Here is a 25,272-nt window from a genome sequence, read left to right on the forward strand (position 1 = left end):
CTTACTGTTTTTATGCTTTTATCACCTGCTACTATAGCAAGTTTCTGCTTTACTTTCCTCCTATCAGTTCCTTTAAAATTATGTGTGTGACTATGTTGAGGTTGCCAATGTTCAGGACTCTGTATCGTAGTAATAGTGGACTTGTGCTAAGAAACGTCTGCTTTGAGTTCATCTACTAAGTTTAATAACTAAATTTTCACTGCTTCATTATCCTGCTTACTATTTCATAAGATCTGACAATAATAATAAAGAAAAGCTCCATGTGCATTGCCCTATTATCCTTGGATTTTATAAAATATTGATAAGCAAACTGAGTTTCTAAATGTATTTGTTCAGTATGATTCCTCCAATATTGTCCATAGAAGACTTGCTTGATACGCTTTGCAATATTGTGTTGTTTTTATTCAGAAGTACTCTTCTAATTGTTTTTGACAATATTATGCCTGAACTATGGAAAGTTGGGAAATTATGACTTTTAGAATGAACTGAATGAAATTTAAACATTGTGTATAAACATGCATTGATTTTATTAGCAATGAAACACAAAAATACAACATGTAGCAAGATTGAAATTGTATTTTATTTATTGATTGCTTGTATAGCTAATTGTCTATTGAAGATGAATCCAGTATATTTTCTTGTATTCTAACGATCTGTCTTTTCCATCTAATAATCAACAAGGCTTTCAATTTTTAATGTCAGTTGTAGATACTTTTAAAATGACTATCGGCATTTACAGTTTTTCCCCCCCACCTAAGATGAAAATCAATATGGATACATTATGTAGTAAGGAGAAATAATCAGATGAACATTCTGTGCTCTTTCTCTCTCCCCCACCCCCCAAGCTCTGTCTTATAAGACAGATGTACAAATGAATTTCAGGACCTTTTATATTCAAATAATTTTTGCTTTCTTTTATCCTAGTTTAGACTTGGATCGTTGATATTACAAAGGGTTACAAACTCAGCTGAAGTCATTAGAGAGTTGATTAACTATTGCCTAGACTGTGTAAAAGAACTACATGCTAAAAATGATCACCTGCAAAAAGAGAATGAAAGGCTTCTGAGTGATCTGGATGACATGCAAGACCAGTAAGTTGACAAATAATATTCACGTTTTTTTAAACCTTCTGATTCCCCCAGACTTCTCATCATGTGAACATAATGCTAGCCCATTTCATTATTACATATTTAACCTCATTTACTAAATATTATAATATGCACATTAATCTGAAGTTTATAAATATGGGCATTGCAGTATTTATGCTTCATTCAATAATATGGTAAATTTTAAAAAATGTGAATGTACAGATATGCTATAAATTTATTTGGAGAAATTCCAAATAGTCTTCTCATATGTAAATAACTTCAGTTATATGGAATGTACAAAATGTATATTATATGGAATATACAAAATATATACAAAAAAGAAAAGTATTAAATAGATAGACAATTTACCTTATGTTAGTAATTACAAAAATAAAATTCTAGCAGCTTTTTCAGGAAGTCTTCCGTGTCAGAATCACAAATTTTACCTTGGTACTTCTGGGCTCCTTTTAGAAAGGTGAAATTCTTTAGGCAATTTTTTCTTTTTCTTTTTTCTTCCTCCTCTTTAGCAAACATTCCTGACATTGAAACTAAAAGGAGAAAATTAATACAGGTAGTCTCCAGTTTAAGAATGAGTTCCATTCCCAAGGTCTGTCCTTAAGTCAAATTTGTATGTAAGCCGGAACAGTATTACTGTATAATACTGTATAAGTAGTATTGTGTAATTAACTTGAACTATTGTGTATTTAACTCAAAACATTGTGTAATCTAGCTCGAATTTTGCTACAATAGGCTCCATTCTTAACAATGGGTTGTCCATAAACTGGGCATTCTTAACCCAGGCACTACCTGTATTCTGCATTTCCTGCCAGCATACATTAGCAGCTGACAGTATACTTGGGAACTTGGAACATTTTGAATTCACTGCTAAATTTCTCTTCTATGTGTGCTTGGTATGTTTCAACACAATTAATATAAATGTTTATCATAAGCTCTATTAATTAAAATGAATAAGTTGAAATGTGCTTTGCAGATGTTGAATGGGGATAAAACAGTTGAAAAAATGTCATCCAAGTGGTTACCTAACATAAATTTATCAACTGTCATCCCCATCACTTCTGCAACAAAAAAGAGTAGAGATCTCCCCATCCCCAAAGCTACAATGCTACAATGGACAAAAGTAACAAATCCCATATCACCATTTTGATGTGGAAAACATTATGCATGTCTTGTATTAAACAATTCTTTGTCATTTTCTTAATATGTGTATGTTGTGATGCCACCCAACATTCACAGGATTGAAAGTTGCATCCCAGAGAATCCACACTCTGTCTCAAGCAGGATCTTCTTGACTAAGACATGACTGGGTAGCATGTTGTAATAAGATATTTCCTTCACCCTTCCTATATTCAGATTGAAGAGTTTATGTTCTTTTGGAAAAGCTTCAGTCCTCCCTCAGGAAAGAGATAAGTGGAAAGTAATGTATGAGGGCTAGAAAAAGGAGCTAAGGTAATATTGTTCCTGAGCCTCTGATTAAGAGATGCATCCCTACAAAAATGGGAGATCCAGAGAAACAAAGAAGAAATCTATTTGTCTCTAGGCAAACAATTTTAGCTATAAATCTAAATTAGGATTTTAAATTTTATTTGACTGGGTGGATCTAAGTCTGATTTATGGTCTCTGATTATTTAGTTTTTCTATGCCACCTCCGTTTCTATACATTTGATGAATCTTGAGGTATCTATGCAGCAGGTTCCTGTATTACTAGCAGATCCATCTCATCTTGTCATCTACTTCAAATGTACTTTCTCCTTTGTGTTTTCTATGAGAGATTCCATTAAGATGCATCATAAACACTATATATTTATGTTTCCCCAAATTGATTGTTTTTTATATTCTCACAAGATTTATTGTGATTACTTCTTGTGAGCTTGAAATAACTCCTAAAGAAGTATTTATTTCATTTTTAAGATTCTCACTTTTATAATAATTAATTCTTGTGAGATTGATTAACTCAAGTATTTATTTCATTTTTATCAGCTTTTTTTTTCTTTGCCAGTAAGTTGCATAGGCATTGGGATCCCTGCCTATTTAACACACCAGGGGTTAAGGGACAGAACACCAGATAAAGGCACCCCTCTGGAAAGTACATGATGTAGCAGCCACACTGAAGCAGAAAGGAGAGAGGAGGGGATGTAGCCCCAGAGGGTTTCTGAGAGAAGTTTGAGACCTCCAGCATTTCACCGTATGGGTTCAAGCCCTACAGCTACGCTGTATTTTATTCTTTAAACAATATGGTTTCTTACTCTGAGATCTAGCACACGCTAGGGAACATGATCTGCTGAACGTGATACAAGGGAACGGTGATCTGCTGAGTGGCTCCACTGTTCATTATATCCAATGCTCTTGCCTAGCCTCTTTTAATAATGTTTAATTAATAGCATTTGATAATAAATGTTTTAATGGTAGTGTGTTTTAATATTGTTATTTTATGATTTTGTTGTATGCCACCCAGAGTTCTGTGAGATGGGTGGCCATACAAATATGATTAATAAATAATTAAATAGTAGCATTGCTCTATGCTAAACAGGGGGATTAATGAAGTTAATTTAAATCAATTGGATATGACCTTTATTGAATTATACCTATCAGTCAAAACACAGATAGTATATTTTCCAACTGTTTTAAGTACTACTAAAAATGTTGAGTCCTCCCACAATGTATTGTATGGAGATACTTATTTACATATTGATACTTGCACTTTTATCATTCCTGGCAGTTCTCTCTTACTCCTCCCCCAAGTAATTAAAACTTGATTTATGTACAGAAGTTCTGCAGGTAGTTGATTAGTACCTCTAATGTTTCTGGCAAGATTTACTGAACTGATCTCTGCAGTAATGATACTCAGTCATTTGCATTTAAATTAGATGAATGATTTATTAGCTGTTGAACATCCATATCACATAGCAGGGCAGTATAAGTTCATATAAATTCATAGAATTATTTGTTATTTATGAACATTTAATAGCTAAAGCTGTAAAAGCCATGTTTCCTAACATTTTGACATGGACTAGTGTGAAGATCCAAATACATTTGACATAAATATGTTTGAACAGATATAATCATTTAATGTGCAAGAAGAAATGTGCTTTTAAATTGGAAGACAGTGGTACCAAATCCTATGATGGTATTCTACTACAGGATTGCATTTTGCATTTACTTATGGAATGATGCATGTAGAATTGCACATATAACACACACACACACACACACACACACACACACATGCATCTATGTATTTATAACACATATATTTAGTTCCTTTTGTGGATTGATGTTTTTGATGGCTAAATTCCCAACAGCAGTAACAACTTGCCAGCACTAGGTTTCTGGTGCTTCTTTAGTAACATGACAAATTATTGCACTTTGGGAAAGTCTGGCAATACTTTGGTTTTCTAGTTAATGAGACTGTACAGCAGAGCGAGGCTCCATTTGGCCCCGATACACTCACAAAATGGCCTATTCATAAAATGTCTGCTATCTCTGGCAGGTTTAATCCTAAATTCATTTATTGGCAGGCAGACTAGCTCTCCAGAATGCTGTCTACCAACCCACTGGGACACTGAGGGATTGAAATATATTGTTGCAAGGAATAAGATGCTAGAAGATGATGCTTTACTTTTCAGGATGCCAGCAGTATCCATTCTGCAAGTAAACTGGCAGCGTTCAGTATGAGCCCATGTACAATGTGTTTTCAGATTCTTTCATAAACCATTATATAGGTTTCATTCAGATATTTTAAAAACTTCAGCATGCAATCTTTGATATCCTATTAAAATAATTATCCTCCCAAAATATAAAATAGATAAATATGTATAATACCTGTATCTATAATGAAAGTCATAATCAAGTAATTTTCCTTGTATAATAGTGCTTCTCATTCACATCTACTCATCATTTCTGCCATACTCCATAACTTTGATTTAAGCTTCTCAGGAAGGTCATCACTGTATTTTTTTTTAAAGCTCTCTTATTCTTTACTGTGCAATTAAAAGAGGCATTTATTTTTAAGATTACAAAAATGTGTTGAAGCTAAAGAAGAACTGGAGGCTGACCTTTATAAACGATTTGTCTTGATCCTCAATGAAAAGAAAGCAAAGATAAGAAGCTTACAGAAATGTTTAAAAGAAGCTGAAGAAACAGTATCGGAAACCGCACAAGCAGGGTATAATTTATTACTTTCCTTCTGCTAGGTAAACAACATGCATGAAATAGATGTAGCTCTGTTCTCTAACTGGTGTAGGCTTCAAAGTTGAGATGGAGTGTCCTTGAAGTGAAGTAATATATTATTTAGTTCTGTGGAAGATGTCTTTAGCAACTCAGCTATTAAATCTCATGAATGGCAATAATGTACTACATTGGAGTGTTTATTTGAAGCATTCTGTTTAATTAATTATTTATTTAATTTAATTTACTTGCTAAAATTTCATCTTTTTTTTTAAATAAAACAGCTAATGAGAAATGAAATCTGCAGACTATTTTCTCTTGAAAATGTTGTGCTTATGGTTCTGTGACTGGGTAGGGCAGACTAATTGAAGATAAAGTTTATTTCCTGTAAAGTCACTAAAAATATTACAGCTCATGTAGAAGCTATTGAACCTAACAATAGGGTCTAAAAGTGGCCATTTTCCTTAATAAGACTTGAAAAATTGTTTCCAACTGAAAGAAAGTGAATGGCTTCTGGATAAAGCCCCTCTTTAATCATATATGATTCTGAAAATATCAAACTACTAAATGTTGAGCAGAGCTTTAGAGTAACAACAGAATTGTAATGCCAATAATATTAAGACCATGCAGCAATCTGGATTCCAAGCACAAATTGTGATTGAAAGTATACATGTAACACTCATCAGGAACATTTTGAAACAGCTGCATCTTTTCGTGACTTGTACAGCTACCCCCTCTTTGGTTTAAGATGTTCCTGTTAGGAGCTACATGTGTACCCTCCATCTTTCAGAAATACAGTAAGAATCACATGAACCCAGAGGTCACTAAATGCCTAACTGGAATAAATACAGGTAGTTCTTGAGTTATGACCATTCAACGACCATTTGAAGTTATGGCAGTGCTGAATGCAATGGTAGTTATGCCCAGTCCCCAAAATTAAGGCTGTTGCAGTTCCCCAAAGTCACATGATCAAAATTGGTGACTTTGGCAGCCCACTGCACTTACGACCATAGGGGCACTTCAACTCCCTCCATCCACCTATCTCCACCCTATCTCTGCTCTTTTGGCTGCTGTGCACTTGCTGGCCCTGCCGCCCCTAGCTGACCTTTGCCATCTTCCTGCTGCTGCTGCTGCTGCTGCTGAGGCACGCCTGGCCTGGCCCTTTGCGAGGCAGCTGCTGGCCTTCTCCCTGAGGTTGCACCTGCTTCTTGTCCAATTGCGTGTGGCCTTGTCCAAATTGCATGCGGCCTTCTCGTGAGATTTTGGAAGGCAGGTGCATGAAAGAACACCTTAGCTGCATCAGTGTGAAAGAAGGACCCAGCTAGAGGGGTCGGTCTTTCATGCCGGTGCAGCTAGTGCCTTCTTTCATGTGCCTGCCTCAAAAAAGGCAGGTGCACAAAAGAAGGCCTTAACCATGCCAGCTTGAAAGAGGGACCTGGCTAGAAGGGGTCCTTTTCAAGGCAGGTACGTGAAAGAAGGCCCCAACTGGCAACGGGCCATGGAAATTGTCAACGGAAATTCCAGTCCCAATTGCTGTTGTAACTCAAGGACTACCTGTAATTGGAAATCATATCCATGTACTAGCCTCAATGTAAGGATGTCGTAATAACTCAACTTTCACAAACTGGAAGATTTAATTTTGTAGGTCTGGCCAACCTAAAGAATAGATTTTTCAAGATGTAGAAAAAGGTTGAGAATATGGATGGAAGGCTGGGAAGACAAGAATGTTTCTGTGTTTCATTTCTCTGTTATTCCCTTTTTTAAATCTATTGTGTGCAAATAATAACAGAAAGCTTTATAGGACCTAAGCTGTGTTTAAACATGAAGTTTTCTCCCTTTCTGAATTCTACAAAGTGAAGTGCTGAAAGAAAACAAAACAGGACTAATTGCTTAAAAATATGTCAAAATTGTGAATGGAAAAGTGGAATGTTAACAATGCAATCCTCTGAGAATACATATACTGGTTACTTTTAACAAAAATTTACCACAACCCCTATGAGGGAGCAGTCCTTAAATTTCTGAGAACTGGAAATTCTATGTTGAGCCCTTAAAGGATGTACAAGGCCAGTTCTTATTCATGAGAACATAATTAAATAGAAATGAAAAATAGCACACTTAGCTGACATGGGCTAACCTCAAGAAGAAATAAAAAGCTACAGTTGATTAGGTTTGGTTAGTACTGGGATGGTCCAGGTCTATAGGCTAGACTGGAAAATAACAACAACAACAACACAACAATTAAATAAATAATAAAATAATAAATAATAAAATAAATAATAAAATAAAATAAAATAATAATAATAATAATAATAATAATAATAATAATAATAATAATAGTAATAATAATATAGGTCCTTGGGAAGGACTTGATAGGTAGATAAAAATGCCAGATCCAGTCTAAACATCTGGCTGACTGTGCGACCAACAATAACAATAATAATAATTGTTTTTTAGAAAAAGGCTAGAAGAAAGCAATGGCCAAAACTTCCAGATTATTGCCAAGAAAATATTCACATGATCATCAAGAATTCATCTGACTTAAGAATGCTTTACTTTAATAAAATTATATCCATGGACCAAGTTTGGGTTAGGGTTAGGGTTAGGGTACCTTAAGATGAAATTTTTGAATTTATTCATGGAATTTAAATAAACACTTCATTTAAGCAGGAGGCCAGTTCATTTCTTATATTTATTTATGTTTTTTATTATGTTGACATCAACATACAATGATTCTAATGTAAGATGTTTAATTGAAAACATTTCCAGAGATAATATTTACAGTACATGATTATAGACCAAAAATGCAAACTTTTTTGGTCTCTAGAACCTGTATATTTTTGTGACCTTGGAGTATTTTCTAATATAGAGTTTTTATGATTAATACAACTACCTTGCTTTGTTTTTACTGTATTTCTATTGAAATAGATGATGTGAGAATTTATATACAGGATTCCTGATGGTATGCCCTAGTATGGTATAAATCTCTATATAGTTTAGTTATTGGAAAACACTTTATCTCACTGGTTAATCTTGCATGTTAGAATAGATGTAGGCATACACCAAAAGCTTAGCATGTACCTACTTCTTCCCCAAGGCACTGAATGACTACAAAGTTCAATTTAATATCACAGAAATGTTACGTAAGGGGTTTTGTTGTGCCATAAATGGGGGAGAAACAGATAAGATATTAAAACTTTAATGAGAACCAGTATCTGTCAACATTAGTGGTAACATTTAGACAAATAGGAGTAACATTGACTTTCATGGCTTTAAATGTCTCACATCAGCAGCAGGACAATGGCTATTAAAGCATTTTTGTACAATAGAAGCAGGAGAGGAGGAAAGAAAAATGGAATGTGGAAATATAAAAAATTAGAAAGGAAAAAGAGTGAAAAGGTCATGAGTAACAAATAAAATAAATAATAGAATGTGTGTTTTCTGTTCCTTTACCTTATTTATTTAATTTATAGCCTCTCATCCCATTCCCAAACAACTCTGTGTGGCTTACAGCTAAGGTAGGTAGGTAGATAGGTATGTAGGTAGGTAGATAGGTGATAGATAGATAGATAGATAGATAGATAGATAGATAGATAGATAGATAGATAGATAGATAGATAATACAACTGATCTGAAGAGCAAAGTGTTCAAAACAAGACCAGCATGAAACAAAATGAAGCAAAACAGGCAAAAGGACAAAAGGGGGTTCCACAACCACCCTGTCCCCAAGGCCTGAGAGAACAACCTTTAGTAGTTTCCTGAATGTGAGAAGGTTGGGAATGACACAAATCTCTTTATCCTTTTGTCTATATTCAGTCTCATCATTACAATGAGGAATGTATTTCTAAAAGTAATCCATATACTATTACAAATGTTACCCAACATTATACAGTAAGATTAATCCATTAATCCAATTAATCCACATAATCCAATGAACCATTTTTTTTTCTGTTAAGGCATTTCATCCCTTTGTTGCCTGTTTATGAACTCTGTATATTGTATAGTACTGGTGTCTTTTGATAAAGCTTTGTAATGTTCTAGGGACACAGCGATTGCGTCAGAAAGTACGGTTGAAAAAGAAAATTATGAAGGAAGCACTGATGAAGAAAGTGAAAATTTGATACAACTGACAACATCAGAAACAAGTAAAGTAGACCAAGTTGCTTATATTGAAGTCATCATAACCATCCTTTTTATTTGATAGGAATAACACACAATTAAAATCCAAACTCTTAGGCTCTTTATTGTAAATTAATACAAAAACATACAATTCTAAAAAAATATTTTAATCCTGGGGAGAATCATGTACAATAAGTATATTTCAGTGCTTTAAAAAATCAAAATATTAAGATACAGGTTTTTCTAGTGGTAAGGTACAGGAGTGAAAGCTGGGCACTGAGAAAGAACAAAGAAAAGAAGATAAACACCTTTAAGTTATAGATTTGGAAATAGCTACAAAATGTACAGTAGACTGAAAGAAGAACCATTCAGTCAGTCCTGGACCTAATTAAAGACTGACCAATTACGCCCTTGAAGTGATGATTACTAATGGGAACTCGGTTACTATGGACACATGGTGAGAAAGAACAGTGAGCTAGAAAAAAAATGGCATTTTTGACAAAGTTAATGTAAGTAGATGAACAGGATCTGACAGATTATTGCAGCATTTCTCAAAGTGAGAGTCATGATTCCCATGGGAGCCTCGGGATAACAATTGGGAAGTTCTCGCAAGCAGGTTTACCAGTCTGATACAAAAGTATGCTGAATGAAAAGCAATGCCTAGAGGGCATGAATAAGGGATTTCAGTAGAAGGGAGGAAAAGCTGGGAAGATGCAGCCAGGAGGAAATTGCAAGAATGGAGGGATAGATTTATGAACACCAAACAGGAGGTTGGAAAGTAGTTTCACCTCAAAACTACTAACAACAACAAACTGAAGTATCAGTGGCATCCTCTTTTTTAATTTGAAATTGTGGTAACTATAACTGTAGGACCATTGATTCATCTTCTGATTTCAGTGCAAAAGTAAGCAAACTCATCCTTCCCAACAAAAAATATGATTTTAAATGTTATTTTTTTGTTTATTTCCAATGAAACAGTTTTATTTTACAAATATGTAAGGATCTACCATTGTTTTATTTGATATATAGATTAAATTTTAATGGTTAAAATTAAGCTATATATTTCTTACTCAACCATATTCCCAGTGAAATCATTAGCTTCATTCATGGGGTGGAGTTGCACAATCTAACGATCATTTTGGAGCTGCAGTATTGCAAAGTTTGAGAGTTCCTGGATTATCAGAAATCCCTAGATTTAATTATTACTAAAAAGAGGTCAAGGTGAGGAGCATTTATTCATATAGTACCCAGAAGTCAAACCCAATTTTGTGATATCTAAGTTATTCGCAAACTTCCTACTTTTAATTCTTTATACAGTGTATGTCTGAGAATGTTAACCTTTAAGTACTCATATTCAGAAAAAGCCAATTTTGTTATATACATTTTGGTATATCATATGGTTGAGAGACTATATGTTTTTGTATCTGTTTTTACTTTTGATATTTCAGAACGAAATTTTCTAATCCATTTAAAAACATATTTATTCCTGATGTCCCCTTTCACTTTGCTTAGGAAAATAAAATACAGATAGTCTTCATTTAATGACTGTTCACAGTTACAGCAGTGATGAAAAAGTAACTTTATGACCAATCCTTACACTTATTATCTTTGCAGGTCTGTAAAGCAAAGAAAAGCTGAAGTAAGATCATAAGTACTGTTGTGGTTTCACTTAGTGACTGCTTCACGTAACAACTGAGTTGCCGGTCCCAGTTGTGGTTGCTAAATGAGAACTATCTGTATGAGCAAGATATAAAAGATAGGCCATGGGCCTATCCCAGGTCATCCAAGTCCCAACTCAGGACAGTGGTCATACCCCTGATCTGGCTTTCTTGTTGGAGCAGTAACAAAGTGATCTGCTATTGAAGCTTTCGATGGCTGGTCTGTCATGATCAGATCAGGCCCTGGTAGCCATGAGATTCTCTGGCACCACCCACTGCTGCAGGGAGGCGGGACCTATTAGATTGGTCTGTCCCAGTGATTAATGGACCCAGATTGGTTTCAAAAGGAGCTGAGGGTTATTCCTGACAATCTGCTGCACAGTCTGGTTGAGTCCTGGCCATTGCCTGGAATGAAAAGGCAGCCAGAGCTTTAGATCAGATTGCGCCCATGCAGCCTCTCCCTTTTCATGGACCCTGTCACTCTCTGTGGTTTACAAAGGAGCTTAGGGAAATGAAGCGGGAGGAGAGACATCTAGAGTGTTTCTGGTGGTCAATGTGGGATGACCTCAATTGAACATGGGTGAGAGCTGCTATTAAGGTCTACCTTGTGATAGTAAGGATGGCGAAGCATCAGTACTTCTCTGCCCTTATTGCATCTGCAGATAGCTACCTGGCAGCCTTGTTTAAGGTGACATGAGCCCTCCTGGGAAAGGAGGACACAGAGGTTTACTTGCAAGGCTGTGCAGAGGAACTTGCAGAGCATCTGATGGACAAAATCACTTGGATTCATTCCAAGCTGGACTCCAGCTTTGATACAGATCCAGTAGAGGTGCCCAAGGTACAGTCTTGCCCTTGTTATCTGGGAACGGTTGGACCTGAGGAAGTGGACAGGGTCCTAGGGACTGTGAGCTCAGCCCCTGCTCCTTAGATCCATGCCCTGGCTAGTTAAGGCTGCCTGAAGGGTGTCATGTGGCTGGATCCTAGCAATGGTGAATTCTTCTTTGAGAGAGGGGATTGTTCTATAGCTTCTTAAGGAGGTGATGGTTTTCCCCCTCTTCAAGAAGCCATCACTGGATCTAACCATGCTGAACAATTTTTGTCTGGTATGTAACCTCCCTTTTTTGGGGAAGGTTGTGGAGAAGGTGGTTGTGCAGCAGCTTCAGCAGGCCTTGGATGAAGCAGATTATCTGGAGCCCTTTCAGTTGGGATTGAGGCCTGGGCATGGAACGGAGACAGCATTGGTTGCAGTTTTGGATGATCTTTGGTGGGAGTCGGACAGGAGTTGTACATCTGTCCTTGCTCTTCTTAACCTTTCAGCAGCTTTCGATACCATCGACCATGGTATCCTTCTGGATCAGCTCTGTGGATTGGGAGTGGGTGGCACAGTATTGTGCTGGTTCGCTTCCTTTCTGTGGGGCTGGTACCAACCAATGCTGATTGGGAGCGAGAGATACCGCTTTTGGCTCCTACTTTGTGCGGTACCACAGAGTTCAGTACTCTCTCCACACCTATTTAACATCTACATGAAGCCGTTGGGTGAGATCATCCATTGCCATGGGGTGAGGTATGATGATACCCAGTTATATATCTCTGCCCCAGACAAATTAAGTGATGCTGTTGATGTCCTGTCCTGGTGCCTAGAGGCTTCAGGGGTCTAGATGGGGGAACAACAGGCTTCAGCTGAACCCTGGCAAGACTGAGTGGTTCTGGAATTTTGGGCCTTCTGGATCTGGGATTTTACCATATTTGGTATTGGATGGGGTGGCACTGCCCCAGACAGAATTGGTGCACAATCTGGGGGTCCTTCTAAACTTGTGACTCCTGCTTGAGGAGCAGATGGCATTTGTGGCTAGGAGAGCCTTTGTGCAACTTCATGTTGTGTGCCATTTCTTGGACCATGAGGCTATACTCACAGCTACTCATGCCCTGGTCACCTCTAGAATGTATTACTGCAATGTCCTCTACATGGGGCTGCCCTTGAAGGGTATCCGGAAGCTTCAGCTAGTATTGAATGTGGCTGCGTGGACAGTTATGGGTGCACCTAGGATGGCACTTGTTATGTGTCTGTTCCATGAGCTACATTGGTTGCTAGTTTGCTTCCAGGTGCAATTCAAGGTGCTGCTTTTGATCTTTAAAGCCCTATGTGGCTTGGAACCAGGTTATTTGAGGGACCGCCTCTTTCTGGTTACATCTACCCATCTCATCAGGTCAAGCAGGAGGGGTATGCTGTGGGTCCCGTCATCTAAGTAGTTACATCTGGTAGGACTGGCGTGCCTTTGCTGTGTCCCCTGCCCTACGGAACATCATTCCCCCCAAGGTGAGATTGGCCCCATCCCTACTTGCCTTCCAGAAAGCCCTCAAGAAGTGGTTTTTTCCATCAACCTTGGGGGGTCCCATGATGAGCTGGCAAGATGGTTGTGTGATGTTAAGTGATGGTTGCCTCTCCCGTTATCTTGAGTTTTTATTTTTGTTTTTGTTTTTCTGTTTTTACTTTGTGTTTTAAGATGCTTGTTGTTTTTATGTGTAGTACACTGCCCAGAGTCACATTTTGTGAGGTGGGTGGCTATATAAATTTGTTAAATAAATAAATAAAGCCTAGGTAAAATAAATTGACAGAGATGAGCAGCCTATATAAATTTGTTAAATGAATGAATGAATAAACAAATAAATAAAATCTACGTAAAACAAACTGACTGAAATTAAAATCAGGAATAAAAATTCTGCCTTTTCCAAGAAACAATTGTGCTTTAAAGTAGAAAATACAATAATCTGACTGTATTATATGGGCTATGTATGATAATAAAATAATTCATTTTAGTTTGTTATATCAGAGTTTCTTATCTTTTATTGTTGCTAATAAAAAGTAATCATATATTTTCAGAAGACAGAAAGAGCATCTACAACCTTGGCAGTACAGTGAAACCTCATTTTAATAGACTAATACTACTTATTGTAATATAATATATTATATAATATAATTATATAATATAATTAGTAATGTTAATATAACATTACTCATGAACATCATTGCAATGACATCATTGTACCAATGATGCAAATTATATCCTTTATTTTATATAATTTGCATGATGACTTCATTGCACAAGTGATATAAATTGTCATAGAAATTTGGTCTGTTCCATGCTGTATCAAGGTCTACTAAATCAAAGCTTCACTATCCTGGTATGTAGTCAGGCAGAGAACTCTTTGACTTTTTTCCCTTTTAGTTTTGTATTCAGTTTGGTGAAACAATTTGCTTAAAAATAGAGAGAGAGAGAGAAACCTTTTTAAAAAATTCTCAGGGTGAGTCTTCCATTCATTTTGTGACAGATGGCCAAAGGACATTTTTTATTGTGCAGTCGTCTCTCCCTGGCTTCCCACCTTTCAGTTTAATCTCCAGAGAACTTCTGTTTGGCTTTTCCAGTAGCAGTATTCCTGTCACACTAACTTGTAGTCTGCTACTAGAAAATGTTGGAGAATTTCTCTTTTCCCAGAGGAATTTGGACATCACTCAATTTCTCTGCTCAGAAATTTGGTGAAAAATCTCAATAGGACATTTGTGCCCTTTTCTAGTGCTGTGACTTTTTGATAAAGTAAAGAGAAATCAGCAGATTTTGAAAAAGAAAATCTGTGGAAAAGGGACCTGGCTTTATTGTTATACAAATAACCATGAATTGATACCCTAAGGCAGTGTTGTCCAAACTTGGCCACTTTAAGATGAGTGGACTTCAACTCCCAGAATTCCCCAGCCAGCAGGCTGGGGATTCTGGGAGTTGAAGTCCACTCATCTTAAAGTGGCCAAGTTTGCACAACACTGCCCTAAGGTCTCTCACAACAACCAAAAGCTTTCAGTGAATGAAATTATCAAGAACATAGTTGTTTTTTCAAGGACAGAAATGATGACTCCTTAGCAGTTTGCATAGGAAATAGCTCTCACATTAATTCTTAAGTGTATAAATAAAGTGGAAGCAATGTCAGTCCTCTGACATTTGGTCCTAAGTAGATTTGAAACAGACTCGTGTGCGTACCTTAAATTGGAAGACGCTTTGTAAATCATTGTGCTTTCTCATGTGTTCAAAACAAATTAGAGTGTAATGTTTATAGGTCTTTCAGCTGTTTATAGCTTTTACCTGACTCTGCTTTCTTTGGCAAAGCATTGCACCTCTGGGAAACTGGTTTATTTTGTTTACATATATTGTTGCTCAGACTGGGCTGTTACAGATGTCTTTGGCAAAATTATCCTCAGATCTCTGATTTGCAAAGAGTACTTTATCCTACTTTTTTGTCATTCTTTCCCATAACATTTAAGTCTTTCTGTTTGGTACAAATTAGTAATAAAAGCACTCTATTCATTATTTTAACTCATGTCTGGTACTTATTCACAGATTGTTTTGATTGTATTTTCAGCAGTTAAAAGACTTGGTTTGTTTCTTTCTCTTTGCAATCTAAATTTGCTATGTAGAGATAGTTCTTAACAAAGCAAGTCTCTCACTCTAGTAAAATACTATATTATTTGTTGGTTAATTTCATCTGGAGCAATCTGATAGTCAGAAAATGAAAGTACTTTTGCTGGGTCCAAGTGAAGTTAGTTATTGAAGTATTGTAATTATAATTGATTATTTTATCTCAAAAAGTGTCTTCATTTATTTCAGAAAGTAAGGTCATGTCCCCACTTGTACCTAACATAGGACAAGCATGTCTCCAAAACATTATTTTTCTGCTGTTTTTCCATGATATTGCCTTCGTGTTACCTGTAGTTCAGGAGTCAGACCAAGCCATCATTGACTACCCCCAGTATTAAAATAGTCTTTTCCCCCTTAAGGCAGTGACAACTGCAAGGTTCATAAAAGCCATTACACTTCATAATGCATTATATCAGAGGTGAAGTCAGTAACCAGTACTGGGTGGGAGCAGAGAGGTGCTAATTGGACATTTTGGCCTGGCGTGGACATGTCCCATCCTTTATGGTTTGTGCTACATCTTTTTGCTATAGTCTCCTTAAAGAGCTGACACAGCAACGCTGTTTCAGTGGTCCTTCAGATTTGTGTAAGGGTAGTAGAGCTCTTTTTTTTAGTTCAAGGTTTTCATTTCTATCTTTCAGCAGCACTGCTGTAGTTGCATTCAAATGGTTTCTGCTTCAACCCCTTGTCTACTCATAGAGCACAATTTAGCATGTGGATGTCACCATTTAAAATCCTGTATGTTATGGTGGAAACAATCAGCAGCCAGTAATGTAAATGATGGTCTCACATTAGTACTAGACTTCTCAGCTGATAGTACTGCAAATGTTTTAACCCTGTGGCCCTTATGGCTTTACTGCAAGGCTGAAAGAATAGAACGGTTGAATGATGGGATCATCCCCTCTACCTCTGCATCTTGAACAGAACACAAAAGGCGCTGGAAGTTAGCATGTGTTATGTATGTAAAGAAAGGAAGTGAAAGAAGAGAAAGCCTAAATAAAAATTCTGCTTGTGATTCAGTTCCAATCTGCTTAGTTTTTTTAAAGTAAGTTCAGGTTGTGGCAGAATGAGGTGTAGAAGGGGTATAAAAAGGAGACTAAATGTGACAGAGCCCTGAAATAAGAACACCCCATTCCTGCTACACATGATTGACAAGTGTATTTCTCATTGGATAGGAATGTGCTGAAGAGAGGATGCAGCAAATCCAGAAGAATCAAGAGTTCTATGTAGCGTATGCTGCACATGCATAATCAGGCAGCCCCATTCTGCAGCAGCTCAAAATAAATGCAAAAGAGACACACGGGGTTCATCAATGTGACAGCAAATTTATTCTAATATAATTTTCTGGATGGGTGAATAGCACTTTAACTCAGCAGGATAGCTTAGAAAGTTCTAAGGGTTAACTACTGAGATCTCACGTGAACATTAAACTATGACACGTCTTCATTGTCTTCCATTCTTCATAAGAGTAAATTAGGTTCTAATATATTCTTTGATATCATGCGTTTTTCTCTATTACTATGCAACAGACAAAGGTACGACTCAAGCAGAGAGAAAAACACTGTAATATTACTACACAGATTCTATTGATTTGGGCCCCTTGAGGTGTTTGGGGACAATAGTTTCCAGCTGGCATGACCATCAACAGCAGTATAGTAAATAAATTGTAATTCCAAAATATCGCGAGGGAAAGCAGATCAGGGAAGGCCAAACTAAAAAAAAATTAGTCATTAGAGCTACAAGTGCCTCAGAAGTAATTTTGAAAAGTTATTTGAAGTATGGAGAAGTATGAATGAAGCACACTTTAAAGCATCAGCAACTCTTTAAAGCAGCTATGTCTTTTCCTTGGATCATGTGGCTGTTCTTCACTTCTGCCATGCCATCCCAGGAAAAAGCACAGGTGATTTAAAGAGTCACGTGGCTGTGTATTCCAATTCACTTTTTGGAAGTAAATTTGAAGCCATATTAGTAATTCATTTAATTATTCCACTAGAGGCCTAGTCTTTTCAATGTCAGTCTGTATTTTTCAGTTTGGATTTGCATACTTTCCAGAAACTCCTATACTTTCTAGTACTATCATACTTTACATTGTTATACTGTCCCTATTGCATTTATTTTGAATTACTGCAGAATGGGACTGCTGTGATTATGCATGTCAGCATATGCTAGACAGAGAGCTTGATTCTTCTGGATTTGCTGTTCTTCCCCTTTAGCTTTCACATGAACTTGGAACATTTTTCAAAATCATTGTAGAATGAAATGATAAATGCAATTGCTTTTATGCGAAACTGGCTGTTTGCATTACTTAAGAGAATAGGAACATGCTTCCTATTAGTATGGTGCTTTTTTATTGTCTTTTACTATCCTTGGCTAGCAAAATGAATATACCTGTTCTAAGGTATAAGGTATATTTTAAGTAAAAACAGGTTGGAGAAAATAGATGTTCTTTGGTAGTAAAGAGCCAATGGAATAGTTAATAATGGGTGCCCTTAAATTTTCTTTCTTGATATAGTTGAAATAGAAAACTTAATCTGAGACTAAATAGGCAACTGTGTAAGCTAACAGCAAAGCAAAAGACTTTCTCTTGAATGAGAATCCATAATTGTATCAGAACATGGACCCCTAAAGGTTGACCTTTGACCTGTCTACTCAATCTGTTCTGCTGAGCTTTCCCTCAGGTCTGAAAAAGATTTATTATTTAATATAAGATACCTGGCAAAGCATAGAATTACCTACACTATATAAACAAGTTACTTTCCTTGGAGTATATAGGCAAACGATGAAAGAGTGCATGGAGACTACTTTTCCTGGGTGAACAAATTTAGTGTGTCTGTACATAGCAGGAACATTTCTCACTTTGTTAATGGGGAAGCTGTTCAATAAAACTTTCTTGCAGAAGGATTTGTGCAGGCTCTGGGAAACTAGCAAAACTGATCTGAAGTTGCTCTGTAAGCACTCAAATTTGGGGTCACAGTATTTGGGGCTATGAATGAAATTGTATTTATGACTATAAAGAAAATCAGATACCCTTTATTGTGACATGACTAAGAATAGCAAAGTATCATTGCATTGGTGAGATACCTCTTATCTCAAAACTTGATTATGTATATGAACTCAGGTAAATATTATTTTATTGGAAACAATACAAAGATGTATAGTTCTTGCAGTGCTATTTCATTTCCTATAATTAGGCAAATTGGTCTAGTTTCTCCTACCCTTTATTTAAAATAAGTATTATCTATTATTCTTTTCATCAAATAGTGAGAAATCTATCTCCATATTTAGAAGATACTGTCTTCTCTGTTGATATCATTCTAATTGTATGTTTCAAACTTAATATTATAAATTCCTCTCTGCCTATACATGCAAAGGAATCTGATCATTAAGGGAAAAATAATGGGGTTAATTAAGTGTGAAATATAGCTGAATCTGGAAGCATCACTGGACTACAGAACATTTTACTGTGGTTCTCCATGTTTAGCCAACAATTTCAGGAATAAATGATAAGTGATTAAATGCCTCAGGCTAGACATACATAAAGTCAGGATGGAAAATTTAGGGCAGATCCATAGAGCTATAGCTCGCCCTATCATTTTTAAAAGTGCAGTCTTTTTTTCAGATGATTACATTTCCTTATTTCCTTTATATTTCCTCAAATTCCCTTGAGGTTCTAAATTGTATTAGAATTGTATTTATAACTGGCTTTGGAAAACTTTAGGTTAAAACTAAACTTTAAGAATTCAAGACCTAAATGAAATAATTTTATATACCTCTGATATATAATGCTACTAAAATAAACTTCAGAAGTGAGTATAAAATAAACTTCAGAAGTAAGATTAATGGTAAATAGCTAAATGATGTTACCTAATTTATTTAAAAATGCATCAGATCTCCCAACCAAAGATATCCTTTCAAGCAGCTAACACATTATTTATTAATATTATACTCTATGTGTATTACCACTACTGCCAAACTATAATACTTAAAACATTAAAAAATCTAACTTTAAAACATACAACCAGTTTTTAAAGGATCATTTTAAAGAAGGAAAGGCACTGAATAAAGAGAGAAGAAAGTTGTGTATTACATGCTTAACAGGCAAGCCTTTGTGAGTTAAGGTACTTTCAAAATAGCTTCTTCTGGGTGTAAATGACAATCACCCTAACAGCCAGGTCCTAAGCAATTTAGAAGCAACATCATGAAGTGGGTCTGAAAAAAATTAGTGCAGATTTTGAAGTACCAAAATAATAGATCAAGATTTCAGAGGATTTTGACACCCTGGTATCTTGCACGAAAGCTTGCTGATGCTTTCCAAAGGTAGCCCTCTATATATAGCCTATATCAGTTGCCCAAATGTATTGCAGCGAATATATGGTATAAGGTTGCCAGAAACAAATACAGCTAAATACAGGTAGTAATCCTGGTCTTTCACCCATACAGAATAGATCAAAATTGCAGCTGGATTGAGATATCCAACTGAGTGCTACCTAGTATAATTCTTTGTGGATAATTCATCCTGGATATTATCTAAGTGGCTTTATGTTCTTAATGGCAAGAACATCACATATAACTGTATGGCACAGTCTTAGCTAAGTTGATTTGCTTTTGGTGTAGGCTTTGATTTGATGGGTATTGTTATTTCTTATGTATTTTTTAATGTTCATTAAGGGTTTCAGTTATATATTCATTATTTTATATGGGGGTTTGTTAGTTATTTTAACAATAATTTAGATTATTGTTTAGATTATTAAAATTAACAATAATTTAGAGCAGTGGTTCTCAGTGTGGTCTGGGGACCCCTCAGTGTGGTCTGGGGAAAGACTTTTTCAGGGAGTTCTTGAAGTTAAATAAATAAATATTTTAACATTTCTCAGTTTTAATTTCTAATACATTACACATTGATAGATATAACCCACATAAACCAAAACTCTTTGGGATCCTCAATCATTTTCAAGAATGAAAAGGGGTCCAGAGGCCAAAATGTTTGAGAACTGCTGTTTTAGAGGAAAGGTAGGATATAAATTTAATAAAATAAATAAAAATGAGAGGCAACAGAACTAATAATATAGATTTAAAATAATATTGTATATTTTTCTTATTGTAGTGTTACCCAACTCTGTTCACTGCAGTTTGAGCCGGTTAAAAGTCAGGATAAATTAAATAACTTTAAGAATAGTTTAGAGTATGCAAGATACTCCTAGAGAACTTCTTTTTTAGGATGGTATTCAAATAGTGTAAATAAATAAAATAAAATGTATTGCATTTATTCCCCAAATTATTTAAAACAATGTTGCTATTCACTAGCAACTTCCTTTTTAATATGAGAAAATATTTTTAAATTTCTAATTAGCAGCTTAGAGAAGTTGAAAACCAAATAATAAGAAGGTATTCTGGCTACTACAAAATATTAGCAAAATGCCAAACATATGTTTCAGTCTAAGCAGGTCTGCAAAATGAAGTTATATCACTGGACTGAAATGAAAAAAAAAGAAAGAAATCTTTAATTGAAACAAATGAAGTAAACAGAGATATATAAGGATAAATTAAGCTCTGCATAATAAATCTAAATTTCCAGGAAAATATTGCAAAAAATAAGCATTATGTAATGAACATTTTATCTTTCAACAAGTTTTGGTTTGTCAGTGCTTTCCCACTTGCAGGCACACACAACAAGAAATATCCTGTTGATATGGCTTGTTACTGCTAGACGTTTAAAAGAAAATAATTTTGGGCAGAAAAACATCCTAATGAGTACACGTTTCAGATAGCAAAATTATAATTCCTCAGCTTTCACCAGTTTGGTAATGGAGCTTTTACCTATGATCCATGTCCCCAAGATTTCAAAGCATAGTATAGAGCTCTCATTGTTATATTTTGAAAGAAGCCCTAATTCCTTTCATAGTCAAAACATTTTTATAAACTCTCATCATTACATTTTTTCTTCTTGGTGAACCTATAATTGGGGGTGGAGGCTCATTTTATATCTTAAATGCTTCATTTTAACAAGCTGACAGTTTATGTCATTGCTATTAATAGTTGGTTAAAGTGCATGAAATGAATATTTAAGATGTAAATATAAAGAATTTGGCACTAATTATATGCTCCAAGTTTTAAAATATTTCACATTGTATGTTTTAGTTCTAGGGAAAAAAGGTTGAAACCAAAGATGCTGCCTTATGACAGGGTGTCCTTGTGGCAGAGCCCCTTGTAGGGAGCTGACTAGCGAGTAACAGAAAGCAAACACTGGACTCTCCAAAGATGTAGAGAACCTGCTGAAGTTTATTCACTCCAGTCCATTTAGGGGCAAGGGTTGAAAACAAAAATAGATCGTTTGGAGCTGCAGCAGTCCAAACCAAGAACTCAAGGTAATGTTAAAAATAAAATGTCTAACCAAGGAATTAAACTGCTCTGATAGCAGCAGTTTGAGGCTTGCTTTCCTGCTCTTGCTCCAACCGTCTCAATAAGCCGCCTAGCCTCAGCTGTGGGCATATGAGGAATCCTTACTCAAGTAGACTCTGGCCCTTCCCTTCATTCTGAAAAAGGCTTTTCAGCTTGAAGAACCAGCTCTCTTCTCTGCCTGGGCAATGAGCTGAGTCCCAGCCAGGCGGCACAGAAAGATGGGAGTGTTTGTTTATGCAGGCTTGATAAGGGCAATCCAGCAGGTGCTTTCTCTGCAGGCTTCTGTTTGTTGCCTTCTGGCATCCGCCGTCTCTCTCACCCTTCTTTTCCAAAACTGTTATCTGCTCCTTCATCAGAACAGCCTTTATGCTCAGTAGGCACTGAGCTTACAGATACTGTGGTTTACTCAAAAGAAGTTGGTGTTTTCCCTCCTCCACAGTCCTGAATTTTCTGTGGTTCTTCTTTTAAGTAATTCTTTTAACTGTATGGGTCACATCAACTGAGCTTTCCTAGATCAGATTTGAGAATGCAAACAAGGTTGCAGAGTGCAAGAAATCAAGTGGAAGACCCTTTGCTGTATGTTGCAGAATATGGGATGTAGTTCTGTGCTACTGCCCATTTCAAGGTGAATTTTAGTGCATTTTTATCTGTGAAGTTGGCAGAAATTCATATATAATGTAGAGCTTCTAGTGATGAAGTGTCAGCCTTGCGAATTAGTCAAGACAAGAAGCACACACAGAAGTACTAGATATAACTTTATTGTAAGATTACATTAACAGAATCCTGCAAGTCTGAAAGTACATCTCTCCCCACTCTCCTTTACAATCCAAGAAACCAGGGAGGGTCCCTTCTGAGATTTTTGCCACACCCCCATTCCTTCTGTGGACTCACCTGTCACTTGTCTGATCGTTGTCTAGTCTGCAGCTGTTCCTCCTGTCTCCTAAGGTCATTCCCAGATACCATTATATCAAGCTTGTCATAAGCTTGCAGATCTGTTAAAAGAATATGTACAGGTTACAAGAAAAGTGGTACTTGTGCTTTATGTTATATGCATAGAACCGGACTTAGGAATAAATCCAAACCACGGTTCCAGCTTCACGATTGTTTGTATGAATGGTTATTTATTTATTTACTTATTTATTTATTTATTTATTGAATTTATTGAATTTCTCCCCGCCCATCTCCCCCCAATGGACACACAAAACATTATAACCATAAATACATATAAATACATAAAAGATAAAAATTTAAAAACATTACTAAAAAAGAGGAAGAGAGTCCAAGAAGATGAAGGATCTGGGGCTGAAGACAGCAGACCTCTATGGGGCTAGCCATCCCCACACTTGAAGTAGTCCTTCCCCACCCCAGGCCAAGTGACATATTTATCTCATATTTATCTCATCTGTTTTTAAGCTTGTGAGCTGGTCTTTGGTAAACCTTTCCTCTTTGACACAGCCCCCATGTTCCTTATCTGTGGAATGGGAATAATAATAATGACTTGCTGTAATGTATAAGTAGGCAATAGAACCCCACTGTTCTAGCCTGTGTGTCAGCCCTCGTGCCAGATGACAAACTGCCAGTCCAGGCCTATAAATCAACATATTTTTGAGAGAGAGGTACTTTTAGCACGTAACAAAAAAGAGATTGTCCTTATCCCTTCCCTTTCCAGAGCTTTTGTTCTTTTGGAAATTATTGTCAGAACTTTGAGGGAAAAGGAGCAAGAAAGTATAAGGTGTTGTGGGAAGAAAGAGAAAGAGAGAACTGAGATTCCCCTCCAACCTCTGATTAAAGAGTTTCCAAGATAACTGATATTCATTCATTCATTCATTCATTCATTCATTCATTCATTCATTCATTCATTCATTCATTCTTAATAAGCTGCTTCAACCATGGACTAATTAGTAGGCTGGAATTTTCAAGTACAGTAAAAACATTAAAACAAACACAAAATAACAATTCTCTCATATCAGTTTCAGCAAGCTGAAATCCATACCAACCCCAAGAAGAAGGGCTCAAGTCACATCATTCCCCTGAGGCCTCTTGGACAGCTAGGTCCTAACAGCTTTCCTCAACCCCAACAGGATTGGTTCAAGTTTAATCTTGGGAGTATGTTGTTCCAAAGAAGGGAGGCCACAATGGAGAAAGCCTGTCTCTGCAGACCCTGGTGTCAACACTCTTTTGGCATAGGGATCCAGAGGGACTCCTCCCAGATCTTATTGGATAGGCAGATATTAGAGGGAATGGGGTCTTGAAGATGCCAAGGTCTTAAGTCATGCATGGCTTTAAAAGGGATGACCAGCATCTTGAATTACACCCAGAATTCAACCAATAACCATGTAGCTTATAGGGGAGTATGGAGATGCCTTGAGAAAGGAATTCAACAGCCCTTCTGTAAGCATCAGCTTAGCCTAAATAGGCAGGAGGGGGTAAGGAAGATAGATTTGCCTTGATTCTTTTTAGTATATGAGATAACCTCTCAGGCTTTCAAGTTTTTGTTATTATATCCCATAACAATGAAATAAAGTTCCAATAGTTCTTCTGTTCTCTATTTCCTGACCTTGTCTACCTTGAAGGGTTGACATGGACATAGCTCTTGCAGTAGCGATGTAACTTAGATGTAATGATCTGCACCTGTAACCTCAGAAGCTGCTGCATTCTGGACCAGCTGTAGCTTTTGGATGGTCTTCAACAGCAGCCCCATATAAAGCACATTCCATTAGTAACCAAGAGATGGGACCATAGGATACTGTGATAAGAACTCCCTGATCCAGGAATGGTTGTAATTGTGCACTAAATCAAGTTCAGCAAAAGCCACCTTGGCCACAACTGCCACCTACTCCCTTTTAATTTCTATATAACAGCTGTATCTAAGAGTGAATTTTATTCAGTATTAGACTGTTTTCTAGAAGAACAGGAAACAAAGTTCAGTGTGCCAAGTTTAATTTCTGGATCTGTTAGTTTATGCTTTATCTTTGGTACCTATTGTCTCTAAACAGGCTCAGTCATCGTGCATCTTATGTGTAATGTAGAGCCATTTTCCATTACAGTTGCCCCTCAACTAGGAAGAGAACAGCATTATCTTATCGTTGGCCAGAACATTATGTTTTCCTGTATATTTTTTTACAGATGGACATTTTTTAAAGATGTTGCCTGTGATTGTAAAAGCTCTATATTTTTATCTCTTCCACCATTGAACATTTCACAGGAAACTGCTTACTGTACAGTTAAAAAAAGACATTTTATCTTTTCCTTTTTGAGGTAAAGATTGATTCTATTTAAATCCTGTGTGATTGATTTATCTCCTAAAGGTGAGGGCTGATAGTCACATGCCTCAGTACACAGGGCTAGGATGTGGTGCTATAATAT

General features: G+C 36.4%; 1 protein-coding gene across 6 annotated transcripts in view; it reads left to right on the forward strand.

Annotated features, from left to right (window-relative positions):
• XRCC4 (X-ray repair cross complementing 4) overlaps positions 1–25,272 on the forward strand; it is a 147,078-nt gene that overhangs the window by 55,868 nt on the left and 65,938 nt on the right. For 5 of the 6 annotated variants that reach the window (XM_088129952.1, XM_088129951.1, XM_088129953.1 and 2 more), the window contains exons 4-6: positions 925–1,091; positions 5,119–5,271; positions 9,312–9,415. In XM_088129952.1, the coding sequence (XP_087986078.1) occupies positions 925–1,091; positions 5,119–5,271; positions 9,312–9,415 (424 nt within the window). The remainder of the gene's footprint in view (positions 1–924; positions 1,092–5,118; positions 5,272–9,311; positions 9,416–25,272) is intronic. The other variant, XM_088129955.1, reaches the window with a different exon arrangement.

This window comes from Python bivittatus, unplaced genomic scaffold (assembly GCF_059951505.1).
Source record: "Python bivittatus isolate LINGU-HERP-01145 unplaced genomic scaffold, Pbiv_v1 ctg000850_np1212, whole genome shotgun sequence".
NCBI classification, from domain to species: domain Eukaryota; kingdom Metazoa; phylum Chordata; class Lepidosauria; order Squamata; family Pythonidae; genus Python; species Python bivittatus.